Source organism: Rhamphochromis sp. 'chilingali' (genome assembly GCF_963969265.1).
Source record: "Rhamphochromis sp. 'chilingali' genome assembly, chromosome: 9".
Taxonomy (NCBI): Eukaryota; Metazoa; Chordata; class Actinopteri; order Cichliformes; family Cichlidae; genus Rhamphochromis; species Rhamphochromis sp. 'chilingali'.
Window position 1 is genome coordinate 31,097,067 of NC_137936.1, and position 15,253 is coordinate 31,112,319.

At 42.5% G+C, this 15,253-nt stretch overlaps 1 protein-coding gene across 4 annotated transcripts in view; it reads left to right on the forward strand.

Annotated features, from left to right (window-relative positions):
* Nucleotides 1-1,012: 1,012 nt before the first annotated feature.
* Nucleotides 1,013-15,253, forward strand: part of ece1 (endothelin converting enzyme 1) — a 31,487-nt gene continuing 17,246 nt past the window's right edge. Inside the window, exons 1-2 of one of the 4 annotated variants that reach the window (XM_080890522.1) lie at nucleotides 1,013-1,156; nucleotides 9,872-9,958. In XM_080890522.1, the coding sequence (XP_080746648.1) occupies nucleotides 9,872-9,958 (87 nt within the window). In that variant the 5' untranslated portion in view covers nucleotides 1,013-1,156. Of the gene's footprint in view, nucleotides 1,157-9,029; nucleotides 9,131-9,285; nucleotides 9,959-15,253 lie in introns of those variants that run through there. The other 3 variants (XM_080890521.1, XM_080890523.1, XM_080890520.1) reach the window with 3 other exon arrangements.

The following is a 15,253-nucleotide window of genomic DNA, read 5'->3' on the forward strand; positions in this document are numbered from 1 at the left end:
CTCAATCATCATATGCAGTTACATTCTTTATACAAATTTGTGGTTTGTATCTGGTCTGTCAGGCTAAAAAAATAAATAAAATAAAACAAAAGATAAAAATCCATAGAGCCTAATGTAGTTCATACCCTTTCCTATCTTAAATAGCATTTGTTTTGGGGGTGCTTGGTGTATTTTTAGAATATTTTTTCAGTTTGTCAAGGCTTCAAAATGAACAGAGATATCGGTTAACAGTCAAAGGTCATATATTCAGAAGTTCAATGTTGTGCGAATGTGTAAAATTTTAACTCTGCATGTTAACAATTGATACAACATGATGTACATGTATCACTGAAGTAAAATACAATATGAGGACTACTGGGAGGGAAAAAATGCTGGAACTGTTCTAGCTGTTACACCAAAGTGTTTCAAGGTGAGTAAAGCTGATATAAAGAGTACTTATTATTATTATTATTATTATTATTATTATTATTATTATTATTATTAATAATAATAATAATAATAATAATAATAATAATAATAATAATAATAATAACAATAACAATAACAATAACAATAACAATAATAATAATAATAATAATTACATTTTAAAAATTCAAACTTTTGAATTGGGATTTTAAAGTTAATGACGTTAGAAGAACAAGCATACATTTTGGTGGTTGTTTGAACTTTTGATACATTGTTACACGAGCTTAGTTAATTCATCAGCAGTTATATTGATATCATTGCTCTGGCAAGTTCAGCATAACCAAAATGCTTAGTTAATGTTGGGTTAACTTAGTAATGCAGGCTAATACTCTTTAGTGTTTATCTTTTACTAACCTATGTAGGCTACTGTGACAACTCAGATACGGGGGAAAAGAGAGAGGTCACTATTAAACCTTACCATTAAAAACCAATTTTATGTTTTTATGCTGAGAGAGCAGCTTCTTGCCGACGCCTCTCATTTCAGTTTGAGTGCTTCTATTTGAAACCTCGAGGCGTGAATGTGCTGATTTCCGGGGTAGAGGCGTAGTGGAGGAAAGTTTCAGAGGGACGTGAACTATCTTGACAATGAAGCGCAGGCTCTTTGGCTGTTTTAGCTGAAGATCGCTCACTGTCCCACGGTCAGAAAGCGCACCAGAGTCACGGCGGTGGCGGCAGATCAACAGAGAGCACGGTAAGACGTCCTCTGGCTACACGCGATACTGATTAAAAGTGTAATTACACAACTGGACTGTGCGCAGTAACGCATTAAGAGAGACTAATTATTACAAACTACTGCGAGGTTGTGGTCATTAAAGGAAGAAACCCTGTTTTTAAAGGAAATGTTAATGCAAATGTGTGGCTGTGCTTCCTATATAACTAAAGAGCAGGCTGCATACAGAGCCTTGCATGGAGTTTAGTGGCCTTATTCTAGGTTAGCTTCATGCTGTGGGTTTTAATTTGACAGTAACTATCCAATAGAGATTTGGGGCTTTGCTGCCATATTCAAATATGTTGCATTAATAGTCTTGTTTGCAGCCTCTCAGGTTTTCACTACTAACTTTGACACACATCACGTTTGAGTCAGCAAAGTTGTGTTCATAAATACCCAGGGGTGCGTTTAGTGAGTCAACCTCAACATCCTATCGTTCCATGTACCATTTAACATGCTCAACCGTCTGCACTGACCTGTGCATATGTGACATTTTAGTCACCACAACCTCTACAACCAGCGTATTTGAGATTACATTTGTAAGAATTTATTATATATACAGAGGCAAAAAATTGATTATTTTGTGCCTCTGCCCCCCTCTTTGTGTACTGTGAAGAACTAAATAGTGAAAACTTTCTTTAAAAGACTATCCAGAATGTTTTCTGCTTGTGTTTAGGGACCAACGCAACCATAATAAAAGTTTCAAGTTATTACATCAAATTTAAAGCAAATTCTTCCTAAAATAGATTGCTTCACCTTAACCTCAGCTTTAGGAGGAATTGGATTTCCTGATTTTCATGTCCTTTTGCCACTTCCTTTTCCTCTCTGTTGAGAGCTACTTCTGCTTTTCACTGCTTTTTCTTTTTAATTTATGTAGCAATTAACCAGTCCAACTCAAGTTAAAATCAATATCTAGGTTGTTTGAAATACTGCTCTGTTGATTGCTGGCACAGAAGGCAACTATTTGTACAGTTTCATGCCTGGGTGATTGATTGCTTTAAAGATGTTTACAAGGCTCTGGAGGTGTTGCACTTGGGGAGCTTGGTTCACCCAGTTATTCATTACCTAGGTGTGATCAGGAGTGTGCTGCAGGATGCCATAACAACAGCAGGAACAGGTAATCTGCTGTTATCTGTTTGTGCTGGTGCAAGATTCCGTGTGCCACTCCTTTTAATCCTGGCCTTATGCTAAAAAGGTCCTGCTTGGAGCGCTTTAATCATATATGAGAACTATATTGAAATATAGCAATATGCCATATTATATGTATCAGGGCAAATATTATTCTACCACGTTTAACTTGTGTGCATGCAGGGTCAGGATGACTGAACTTAATACTTTGGTTACTTGCAGCAGACACACAGCATGATGGCGAAACAAGACCTGGCTCATTGATATTTGATCACCGTACATACGTCAGAGTACCTGAAAAGTACACAGAATAATGAGTTGGAGTCGTACACTAACCAGGAATCTGAAGAATTTCAGAGCTGAAACCTGCATATTAAAAACCATGTGAGAGAAAATGCAAGCTCTTTATTTTGTCAAAGGAGGCATACACAGAACACTAAAAATAGGCCTGAAGTGTTATGATTCTCATAAAGCTCTTCAGCTTAGTTTAACAATCAGAGCTGGGAAAGCCTGGGAAAGTAGCTTTATGTCTTTTTGTGTGTGTGTGTGTGTGTGTGTGTGTGTGGGGGGGGGGGGGGGGGGGGGGGGGGGGTGTCATTATCAGGGTGTTTTCCCCAAAGGAAACATTGTCTCTGCACTGTGACAAAAAATAAATTTCCACTGCTGTTTTGACATCAGGGATCAAGAGCTGCAGCCTGAGATGACTTTGTCTTATCAGCGGCCTTCAGGCAGAAACGGGAGCCTGGACACAAAAGATTAAGTGGTTGGTGGCTCCTTTTAGGAATAACTGCACCAGGCATTATTCCTAGTTTAATTTCTTTGCTTCATTTGCTACGTAAACATGCGAACATTAGGCACAGGTCGAAAACTCAGCTGACAAGTTGAAGCCGCGAGCACTGAATTGCAGTATTCCAGTAAACACAGCCAGAGGCAGCTGCAGTGTGTTCAGCCAGTTTCTCATCAGGTAATATGTTGGACTGGATCAAAAAGTTTGTACTTGTTATAGTAGGATGTTTAGTCATGTTTATGTTCGACAGGGTGGTATTCCTGGAATGTTTTTCCTGAACTTTGGATTCACACCAATGGGTTAACAAAGAGCTTTAGGCTTGGAAAGAAGCCTGTTTTTTTCTCTGCTTCTTGCTGAAAGTCTTCTGAGATTCATCTCTGCATGACAGCACAGCATGATTCAGATCTGATAAACAGAAGTCAACAGACACGTGTCTCTTGCGCAGGATACTAGGCTTATATTGTAACTTGTTTCTAGCATGTAGTCATTAATTACTGATCTTATGTGGTCTGCAGCTGCATCCAGACCTAGCGTCTCGCTGGCTTACCACAGTGGTTGACCAGGGCACACTTCTTCCCGTGCCGAATGGGTGCACTGCCAGCTCATGTCAGACAAACTTTAAATCATCTCCCTCCTTCCGCCGACATTTTTTACACATTTTCTTTTTCCTCTCGTCCTACTCGCATTTGTTTCTTTGCTAATAAACTGTCAAACTCTGCACGCCACAGCGCATGCAGCACCCAATTCTAAACACAAACACACTGAAGTTATTATTGGAAGAATGCCCGAGTGCTACAAATAATCGTCTGGTTTGCAGGATCAGTGACGAATTACTGACGCATGGTTGGGTTTACATTCTCCCTCAAAGGCCACAGTCTCCCGTCATTTCCAAGAATTGGAGGATACTTACCTCGCATACTGTCGGCTTTACTTTGGGAAGACATCTTTGGGCCCTGTGGGACACCATTAGGGATTTCCTACAAAGTGTCCACAACTGACCTTGACCACAGACTGTTAGTGTAAGATTTGCATCATTTTATGTTTTCATATGCCTCCCACTTGTCACTTAGCGTGACTTCCTTTAAGAAAGGGCATCAACAGGAACTTGTGAGCAGGAGAGACCTAAGGTTCATATTTATAATTTATAACTCTTTCTTTCAGGTCTGTGTGGATGAGTGTATATTAGTATTGCATCAAGTATTACAATTCACATTTCTTGAAAATTAAAGAGGCCTTTATTGGTCACAAAATATTAACAGGAAAGGGGAAGTGGTATTGTGACTACGTAGTGATTCAACTCAATCTGTGTGGCAATCTGTGCGTACACATCTGCACAGACTCTAGCTGCCAGGAAAGTGTTCAGAAACAGTGAATGTGCACAGGAATGCCTGTGCAGCAACAACGTGGACAGTGCCAGTAAATACTGCATTTTGTTATCCTGCACTGTGATCCAAAGCAGACTACATGATTAAACCGGGGTGTTTTTCTTTTTTGCATATAATTTTGTTGAGTTACACTCACTTTGTTTAATTCATGAGGCGCTTTTTTTGTTAAATGGAACAGCTGTAATCCTTTAATGAGTTATAGGTCAAATATTGATGGAGCAAAACGTATGTGTGTCAAACGAGAAAGTCAAACGTCAATGTCCCCATTAGACCTTTTGCTTTGAGCTATAGGCCATTCGAAACCATTTATATAATTGAAAGTGTATCTATGCCCTCATATTCTGTCCTACCGCTTTCCCCTCATCATTTTAGTCCTTCCATTTTTTCATAAGCTGATTGTATGACCCAGCAGGCCAGCTGCCAGCCCTTTATTGGAGTTCATAAACACACCAGCACAGTGATGGTTTTTGCAAAGTATGTAGAATCATCCTTTTTGCTTGTTTGTTTTTTGGCATGCAACTAATCCTGCAGTGTTTGTCGCAGAAACACAATGACGACTGCTACAGCGTGGGTCTTGGTGTCAGATTTTCAAAATAAAAGCCACCGGTTTCTTAATGTAAGCTCAATGTGCTTTAAAATATATCCAGTTTCCAAAATAAAAACGCTGAGTTATTGTTTTTTGTTTTTTTTTAAAGAAAGCACTTTCCTTCTTAATGTAAGCCTGATATGTTTTTTTTATAATAAAGCCCCTAGTTAGATCTAGGAAGTTATGAGGACAACAACAAGCAGTAGTTTTATTTCAGAATAAAAGTCCCCAAACAGTTATTGGCTGGTATCAGTGTCTTCCCTAGTAAGTTTTATACTACTGATCAGAATGAAAGCCTTTTAATTTAATTTTTTTTTTCAGTTTCCTTCTGCTTCAGTAACTATTTCTTTTTTTAAGTTGGCTTATTTATGTACAACTATTTAAGCAGCAAGCAGCCGACCAAGAACAGCAGTACCAACAAATCCAACACTCTTTCTCAACAAATTTTCAGTTTAACTTCAACTGTTCCCCTCCTCCCATTGGGGTTCATTTCATAAATCTCATCTAATAGAAACCAAGATTTAGTAGGAATCACAGGAATTTGTGCTGAAGTTAATCATTGTCCTGTTAACAGTGTTGAAATTGTAGTATAAGAACGATCTATATCTCTGGCCTCTTGTGCTTCAGGTGTTTACTAGTGAACTGCAGATATGTATATTTACTACCCAAAAGTCTACAGTCTTACTTGTGTAAGACAAGCAAGACAACTTTTTGTGATGCATAGTCTGGAGTCTTGCTGCAACAGAGTAGATGACTTTACACGTGGTTGCCTGGTTGGCAGAGGCAGGATGTAAACAACAACCAAGATGGCATTTAAAAACTTCCAGAGCATGTAATGTGTGTGTAACCTCACAGCTAGCAGTTCAATGTCAGAGCTGCTGAAAGTGACCTGGGTGGCGCAGTTTGTTAATAAAAGCAGCAATCCAGTCAACGCTTTCCTTGCCACTCTGATCTTTTCCTGTTACCAGAAACGCCTGAAAAGCTGTATCAATAGGAGCCAGTAATTCTGAGGCAACAGGCTATGGGGAGTATTAGAAAACAAAGTTGTGTAATGTCAGTCGCTGTACTAAAAGATCTGTTTATGAATTGTAAGTGATAGGAAGTAGCTCCTTAGGTTTGGAAGTTTCAAATTAGCTCTTAAAAATGGATTGCGCATTGCAATCAACCATCCAGGAAAGTAACTCTCCAAAAGTTGATTCTGTTCATCTGGACGTAATAATAATGATAATAATGGATTTATATAGCGCTTTTCAAGGGACCCAAAGCGCTTTACAATGCCACTATTCATTCACTCTCGCATTCATACACTGGTGGAGGCAAGCTACGGTTGTAGCCACAGCTGCCCTGGGGCAGACTGACAGAAGCAAGGCTGCCATTTCGCGCCATCGGCCCCTCTGGCCAGCACCAGTAGGCAAGTAGGGTAAAGTGTCTTGCCCAAGGACACAACGACCAGGACAGAGAGCCCAGGGATCGAACCGGCGACCTTCCGGTTACAGATACGCTTCCACGTAGCGTAACGTCAACATTTGGAGATTGCACATTGCCTTTGAGAATAATCGGAACATTTGGAAATTGACTCTTTGAATTGCAAGCAAGAAACTATACTGTGGTGTGTAGTTTAATATTCCCCAAAAATGATGTCCAATTATTCAAATATTTGAGATTTATTGTGAAACAGGCTGCTATGAATACATTCATAAACTCAGATGGGTTTTAAATTTTGCTTAATTTAAACACCACCACTAACATTTTTTTTGTGTGTTAGTTTTTTAAATGTGATTAAAGGTCAAAAATGTAGAACCCAAGAGGCAGGTTTAGCTGCAACATTGACACCCAAAAAAGAATTACAAGTCTAAACAAAGTCCAAAAGGCTTGTGCAAACACCACAGTAATCCACGAGACCACAAGGAGGGACACCAGGTGGAACAGCAGACAGCCTAACCAGTGACACGGGGCGAGACAGGAAAATAAATGAAGACAGGTGAACCTAATGAGGGTGGGGCAGGGGAATCACAAAAGTGGCAAAGTAACACACAAAGACACATATGACACTGAAAAAGAGGAAGTGAGTGGTAGTGACACAGAGTGAAGAAAAAGGAAATACAGGAGACATGAGAAAGTAGTGCTTTTTAAGAAAATAAACGAGATAAATCTTAAAAACTAAATAAAAACGTAAACACTATATAAGTCATTCATGAAAGTTTCTTTATGTCCATCCATCGTGTATCCAGTTTCGTTGACACTGTAGGATTTAACTGATATTCCATGTCCCCATTTGTCCATGTTCTACCTGGAGGAGCCGTCCCACCCCTACCCACCAGGCTTGATTGGTGTCCCCCTGGAAGAGGAGGTGGCTGGGGAGAGGGTGTTCTGGCCATCTCTGCTTAAATTGCTACCCCTGTGACCCCAACCTAGATAAGCACTGAAAAATGAAAGGATAGACAGCTATGGTTTAAATCTGTACCCTGCACCACAGAATGACGTGCACCTTCACAGTAATATAACTACATGTTTCTGCCATACAGACCACAACAGCTGTGATAGGGCTGTTTGGTAGCATTATATGGTATAACCTCAGTATATTGAGTAACACAGGGAGGATACCTCTGTGTAATAAAAGTTGTAACTGTCTCTTGCTTACAGTTATATAGTTAGCACAGTACTAAATCATGCTGAGGTTTAGCCGAGACACCCTTCAGAGAAAGCTAATTTCCCCTGCTCACATTCCTGCTCATATTCTTTTGGTCATAAAAGCATCACCATTCATCCAATTTTTCTTATTCAGTTCAGGGTCTTAGCTAGTCGCCAGTCATTTAGAGAGACAGACAATCATGCGCGCTGCCATTCACAACCACGGCCAACTTAAAATCAACAGTTAAGCTAGCATGTATGTATTTGGACTCATGTAGGGGGCCAGAGTACCCACAGGAAGAACATGTGTTCCAGCTGGGCGGCAGATTCAAAAATAGGCTACAGTGCTAGACACAATGCTATGAGAACCTTATTGCTCTCCCTCCCATCATCACAGGTCAAAAATAAAGCAGCTGCTTTATAAAATCTTTATAGCTTCTTCAGCAGATTAAAATGATTTGCAATATGATGTGTTGTCTAATAAATGGATCCATGTGCAAGCCTCAGCTAGGGTTAAACTTCTTTGTTATTTGGTGACCAGCTTCCCACTCCAGCTCATAAAGGAAACTTTGAAGTGCTATTTCTATACATTATTATGAAATATTCTTAGTATTACCTTACCTTTCAAGTTATTTTTCTTTTTATAACGGAAAGTTAGTGTGGTTGTGCATTATTGGTGTTTGTGTCGCTTACCCACTTAAATCAGCCAGACATTATGCTTTAATAAATAGAGCCATGATACATTTTCTTTTATTTTTTACATATACTTCCCAAAGAAGGAATGCCTGCTGATGGTCGGGCGACCGTGGCTCAGGGGGTTGGAAATCGCATCTGTAACCGGAAGGTTGCCGGTTCGATCCCTGGGCTCTCTGTCCTGGTCGTTGTGTCCTTGGGCAAGACACTTTACCCTACTTGCCTACTGGTGTTGGCCAGAGGGGCCGATGGCGTGATATGGCAGCCTCGCTTCTGTCAGTCTGCCCCAGGGCAGCTGTGGCTACAACTGTAGCTTGCCTCCACCAGTGTATGAGAGTGACTGAATAGTGGTATTGTAAAGTGCTTTGGGTGCCTTGAAAAGTGCTATATAAATCCAATCCATTATTATGGTCAGCTGTAGATATTCTTTGTCTTATGTGTTTAGGTTATACCGATGACAGGTTCCACTTACACGTCATGGTGCAGGATTTCTGTTCTGTCACTTCCTGATTTATTTTGTAATCCTTGGACCATGTTCATTCCTGTTAGCTTTGCTTCTGGTCCTTCTTACGTTTCCCTCCAATTTTCCACCACACCTGTCCCCAATCAGATAATCACTCTCCCCAGCATATATACTCACAGCTTCCCTTCCGGTTGGCTTCTTTTTTAAAACAGCGTTTTCATGTTTGTGCCCCTTTTTGGGTGAGGGATTAAACATGAGAAGAAGTGGCTGTTATGACTTTCAGGTAACAATTGCAAAAGAAACTGAGCATGTATGTAAAAGATTGTTGTTGTTGTTTTTTTTTCTGTGCTCCTCCTCCCAGTCCATTGTGTCCTATAGAAAAGACAAAGGGCGTGAACTACAACTGCGCGCTTGCCTCCACAAATCTAAGTGAAACCACATTTGAGTATGTGCTTTCACACACACTCACATAGACGCGCACGCTCACACAATCTGTACCATACACTCAGTCTCAGTCATGTAAAAGTCAGAGCTACTTCCCGTTTTTCAGTAGTTCCGGCTTCTCTGTTGCCGTGTTTGCACAGACCGTGCTGAAAAGGAAGTCTACAGAAACTTTGCTCAGGAAGAGAGGGAGAGGAGAAGCGCAAGGAGATCGTACTTTCAGGAGGAGGAGGTTTTCCTACTGTTGTGAAGTTTGCTGCAGGGTCTCTCTGCCTGAAGCCATGGGGGTGTTTGGAGGTGTTGAGAGAACTGGAGGGAGCAGAAAAGTGCTTTGAAAGGCTGTTGTTTTTTTTTATGTTCCATTTGTTTTTCCCCCAAGCAGTTTTGCTGTGTGAGTGAAAGAAGTAAACCGGATAATTTTGTTTTCTCCTGATGGATTTTAGAGGGAAACCCTACTCTGCCTTAAATTCCTGAAGAACAGACACCGCACGCAAAAACTCTCACACACGTTAGTGGGATGTTATTAGATGCTTGAAGCAACATGGAAGCTCTGAGAGAGTCTTTTCTTAATTTGACTTTTCAGATGTCCGCATACAGGCGAGCCACTCTGGACGAGGAGGATGTGGTGGACTCCACCAGTGACGATATCTACCCATCAGCTCCCATGCAGGTAAGAATGCAAATACCTTGGGCTAAACCTAAGAAACACGTTGGTGCTGGTACTGGATTATTATAGAACATGTGGATAAGTGTGTAATTGTTGAGGTTTTGCACCTGGTATAAGACAACACATTTTCTAAATTTTTAATTACAGATGAACCAACAGCGGCTTATGCTTATGCTTATGATTAGTTTTTTCTTTTTAAGCAAGCTGTCCTCATTTAGTGGTTCAATAAAAGCTGCCACTCTAGCCGTAGTATTAGTTTAACTTGTCTATCCGGAACTTTAAGATATCTAGTACTTAGAAATGTATTCCTATTCTGATTTATGAAGGAATTTGAAGTCTTCATGTAATGTTGCATTGGCCAAAACATCTAAATAGAGGCCTCATTCTGAACTGAGCATGTGTATGAAATAGAAGATTATAAGATTAGTGAGTATATTTGCATGACAGTTGAACGAAAGATGGCCTAACCGCTAGTGAGCTGGGACATATCCTCCCCAGTGTCTGTAGTTCTCAAACTAAATTTGGATCCCCTGGAATACTGTTAATGAATAAGTTAAAAATAAAAAGGCTTTAAACTCTTCCAGAAAAAGTCACCAGAAAAAAAAACTGTGGTCACATCACTTGTGTGGGTTTCATCCAGTTCTGTCCAGAGACGGCATTTTGTTTTTGCTCAGTGATGGACGGGGTGCATCCAACTCTCACCCAGCATCAGCTGGTATCAGTCCACTGAAACTGGTTGGATAAGCAGTTAAGAAAAGGCATGAATTGATGGATAACTGCATAGCTGTCATTTTTATCATTTTCATACATGTTGGGTGCAGATTGCTGCATCTTATTATTTATTTATTTTATTCATGGTGGGGACAAAATAAAACTCCTGTAAAATAAAATTATCAGTGCTATAACTGAAAACGGTCTATAGTTCAAGCAATACTGAAATCTGAACTTTGCCTCCACTGTTCTGCTTGGCTTTCAGTGTGGCATCAAGCACAAATTAACCATGTCAACAGTAAAAATGATAAAGCTAGCTAAATTAAAGAATTCCCAACAGCATGTATTTGTATTTTACAGGAGCCTTGCAGAAACATCCTGGAAATGTTATTCTCTGTAGTAAAAACAATGCAAAAAGCCATAATCAAAACACTAAGAGTATGCTGTTGCTACTGCCCTTCTACTCATGTATTTGGTTGACAGCATTTTGAGATCATTTTACAACATTTCAGCAATTTGGCAAATATTAATGTTTGGACAAATGTCTTAATTGTTACTTGTAAAATTTAAAAATGATTTGTCTCCTGTGTCTTAGAGAGAAGACCACAACGCAAGAATATTCCACAAATTGACTTTAGTTTTCAAACAGAATGAAATTGGTTGCTTTTTTTCTCCCCATTGAGATGAAGTTGTCTTTATTTTTTTTATGGTTTTCACACAAGGAAGTTTTTGCGCACAGACACTGAAGCATTTAAGTGTGAAATCCTTTGTATTTTTTCTGCTTTATGAAAGAACACAACATGTATAAAGGATTTCACTGAGACTGCAGATAGAGCATTTGGCCTCATTCCTTAAGTTAAACAGTGTACTGTTCATGTCCATACAGTGCAGACAGACACTGCTTTGTGCAGTTCGTTCATTCTTTAGGTGCTTTATTTAACCAGGATTGAAACTGTGTTCAAACTGTGCCTAGATTCAAGTATAACGTGTGGGGTTTTTATTTTTGTGAAATGAAATGTAGCTTCCTAAGACTGTGGCAAACTACAGGTGAGAAAGACTTGGCAGTGATTATCCCAATTGTGCTCAGAAATGCAGCTCTGCACCAAACCTGCTTAATTCACTAAGGCTCTGGGATTAAGAAGCCGCCTTTGCTTCGATCACACTTTAATTTGACTTGTGAAAATGTGGTGTTTTTTTTTTTTTTTTTTTTCCGCCTGTCCCATTTGGTTCTTTAGCCATCAGAATTGTTGTCTGAAGACCAACAAGGATACCCAATGGATTTACTTTGCCAAATGGATCATCGTGGCATTGCCATATTGGTCCATTTGGTCGATCTTTGTTTTTATTATTTATTATATTTTATTTTCAGATGTTACAGACGGGACAGACATGAGTGAGAGATAGGAAAGGGAGGAAGAAAGAGGAAGGAAAGGAAAAACAGAAGGGGGGAGAAAAAAAATAAAAATCTCCTGGATCACCTGTTGAGAGAAGAATAGAAAACAAGCAAAAAAAGACAAAAAAAAAAACAAAGCAACATACTAAACACAACACCATCGCATTAATCTAGCTAAGTGTAAACAGCAGTAAATACTAAATATTCAATGTTGTTGTGCAGCACGCAGGACAGATGTGCTTCGAAGTAGCAGCCAAGAAAGGTGTAATTTGGGTCTACGAGCAGTGAACACCCGTGTGCATACCTGTGTGGATCAGCGCGCTTGTATTCCAAAGGTTTCTCCATGTAACGATCTGCTAGGGAGTGTGGGGGGGCCACAGCCCCGTCCTCCAGGGTGTGAAGCAGGTATGGAGGAGATCAAAACTCCAGACATCCAGAGGCCCCCAGAACACAAGAAACCATGGAAGACCAACAGAGGGGCAGCCACGCCACTGTTCCAGTAAGAGCTGAGGAGAGTCCCAGATGAGGGTTCACTCAGCAGCCGCGGAGCAGAAGCCAGGGGGAGTTGCAGTGACGCGCCCGTGAGCTCCGCCGGCCGCCAGCTGTGCCTGAGTGACCGAGCCCCAGGCCGAGAGGCCGGGGGCACCCCACCCCCGAAGGGGCCCGAGCGAGCCCCAGGCTCCAGGCCCCGATAAGCGGCCGTCAAGGAGTGAGCCGGTGTGTACCCGGACGCCCACCCCCACACACAAAGAACCACCAACGCACCGACACCTGAGGGAGTCCGCCACCGGCAGGGGAAGTGGTGGTAGGTGGAGATAGGCCTCCAAACCTTGGAGGGCCTGAGGTGTCCCCAGAGAGGTGGCGTCTGATACCCAACCTGACATATAGACACAGACATACAGGCACACACAGACACAAACATCCATTCCCCCCCCTCATGCTCTCATATGCACTCACTCCACACTCAACCAACGTGGAGACAGACATAAAGAGACGCTGTACACACGATCACACTCCCCAAGCGTACTCTACAAACCGGGTCTAGGTACCCTTGCCCCTGGAGGGGGGAACTGCACCCAGACCCAGGTGGTGTTACCCTTTTCCCTGCGGTGGGGAGAGGCAGACCACCCCGACTCCGTAGCAGCAGGGAGGCCCCACACTCCAGACCGCAGTCGGACGGCCAACTCCACCTAGCCCTCCCGCTCCAGCAGGCCGCAGAGAATGGGGGTGGGAGAAGACTCCAAACCTCCCTCCACCCGCTCATTGTAGTGTTGATGCATGTGTGTTCTAAGGTGCAATTAAAACCCAGGAGGGCATGGAGCTACCTGCCAAGGAGCAGCAGGTAAGCGCATGGTCCCTCCTGCTAGCCCTCAATGACTAAGTGTATTTAAAATTGAGAGGTGGGCAACGACGCCAGGGGTGAGGTGTACACCCTGATGGTAATTTGGACTCCGTGTATCGTGCCCACCCCCAAGATCCTATATGTATGTGTAATGAGAGTGTGAGTAATGTGAATGTCTAAGTTGTGGGATAAAATTGAGGCAGAGGCAGCCAGAAGGGGACGGGGGGGTAGCCTCCTCTGCACCCTGGTGACATACCCCTACTCCAAGGCCCTGCATGTGTGGGTGGTTGTGGTGGAGCGGGAAGAGAGAGGCAGCTGGAGATGGGGAGGGAAGGAAGGGAGGGGCAGGTAACCCCTCCCTGGGGCCAGCTCCCCCGCTGACCCCAGTAGGCACCCCCATACTCCGCGACCCGCCAGGGAAAGGGGGCCCAGGCCCATCCAGACCGGGGCCCAGTGCAGCAGCGCCTCCCGGCCCCACAGAGCCCGGGACAGTCCACCCAACCCCACCACAGAGAAAACTGCACCCACCCCACCATCCACTCATCTTCCAGACTACATAAGACGGTAAACGCCCAGGCTGAGATCTTCCTCCACCTCTCCTGTATCTCCCCCTCCTGCAGAGAGAGTTCCTGAAGAGAGGAAAGCTCCTGCAAGATGTGACCATCTCCCCCACCAGTTGAAGAGCACCCCAGGCAGTTCGACGCACCGGCGGCACCCTGCTCCAGGGCCGGGCCCCCATGCACCCACCCGCCCCAGCCCAGAGACGGAGCGCCCCCAGAACCTCACGCCCATCCCGGACCCACCCAGGGGCAGCCAGGCTACCAGGTCAGTAACCCACGTCCGTCAGCACAGACCCTCCCCTAGCCCCGCTGCACGCAGCCGCGAGGAAACAGTCACCTGAGAGCCAACAGAGCCCCCAACCGGACATGACCGCTACCCCGGGTTGAGCCCCCCAAGGAAGATGCCTCTGGGGAACCCCCCGACGCCCTAAGCCTGTCCCTACCCCCACACCAATCACAACAGTGAAGGCGGGACCAAACTATGACCCCCCCCACCCCCACTAGGTGATGGAGCTGATAAAAGGAGTCCAGAGCAATTGATCTGATGTGGTGGCAGAGGCTGTATCAAGACTAATGTAATCTAATAGATAATTTCTATATTGGTTAGAATTAAGATTATTTTTATTTTTCCAGTTCATGAGGACTGTTTTCTTGGCTATGCATAGGGCAGTGAAAATCATATGGGCTATATTCTTTTCTGAAGTGACATTATCTAAGCTGCCCAGTAAACACACTAAGGGGGAGGTTGGAATGTTACATTTCAGACACTTTGATAAGTCTTCACATATCTCGCGCCAAAACTTCTGAACTGGTGGACAGAACCAAAGAGCGTGGATGTAATTGTCTGGTGTATTGCCTTGACAGTGTGAGCAGTTGTTGGAAGATGTAAAGCCCATCTTGAACATCCGATGACCTGTATAGTGCACTCTATGTAGTATTTTGTATTGTATTAATTGCAGACTGGGATTTTTAATTAATTTAAAGGTTTTTAAGCAAATCTGAGACCAGAAGTTTTGGTCTAAGCTGACTGATAAATCTGCTTCCCACTTTGCAATAGGAAGGGATATTGATTTATCTAGTTTAGAAAGTGTTCTGTATATTTTAGATAATAATTTGGGGGATTTAAGAGTAAGAAAATGTGCCGCACTTAGTGGTGTTTGTAATTCAACTTGACTGAGGTTAAATTTCTTTTTTACTATGGATTTAATTTGTTGATATTCTAAAAATCTTGTCTTGTTGATCCCATATTGTGCAACTAGTCTGTCAAATGGAATAAATTCTGTTCCCTCTAA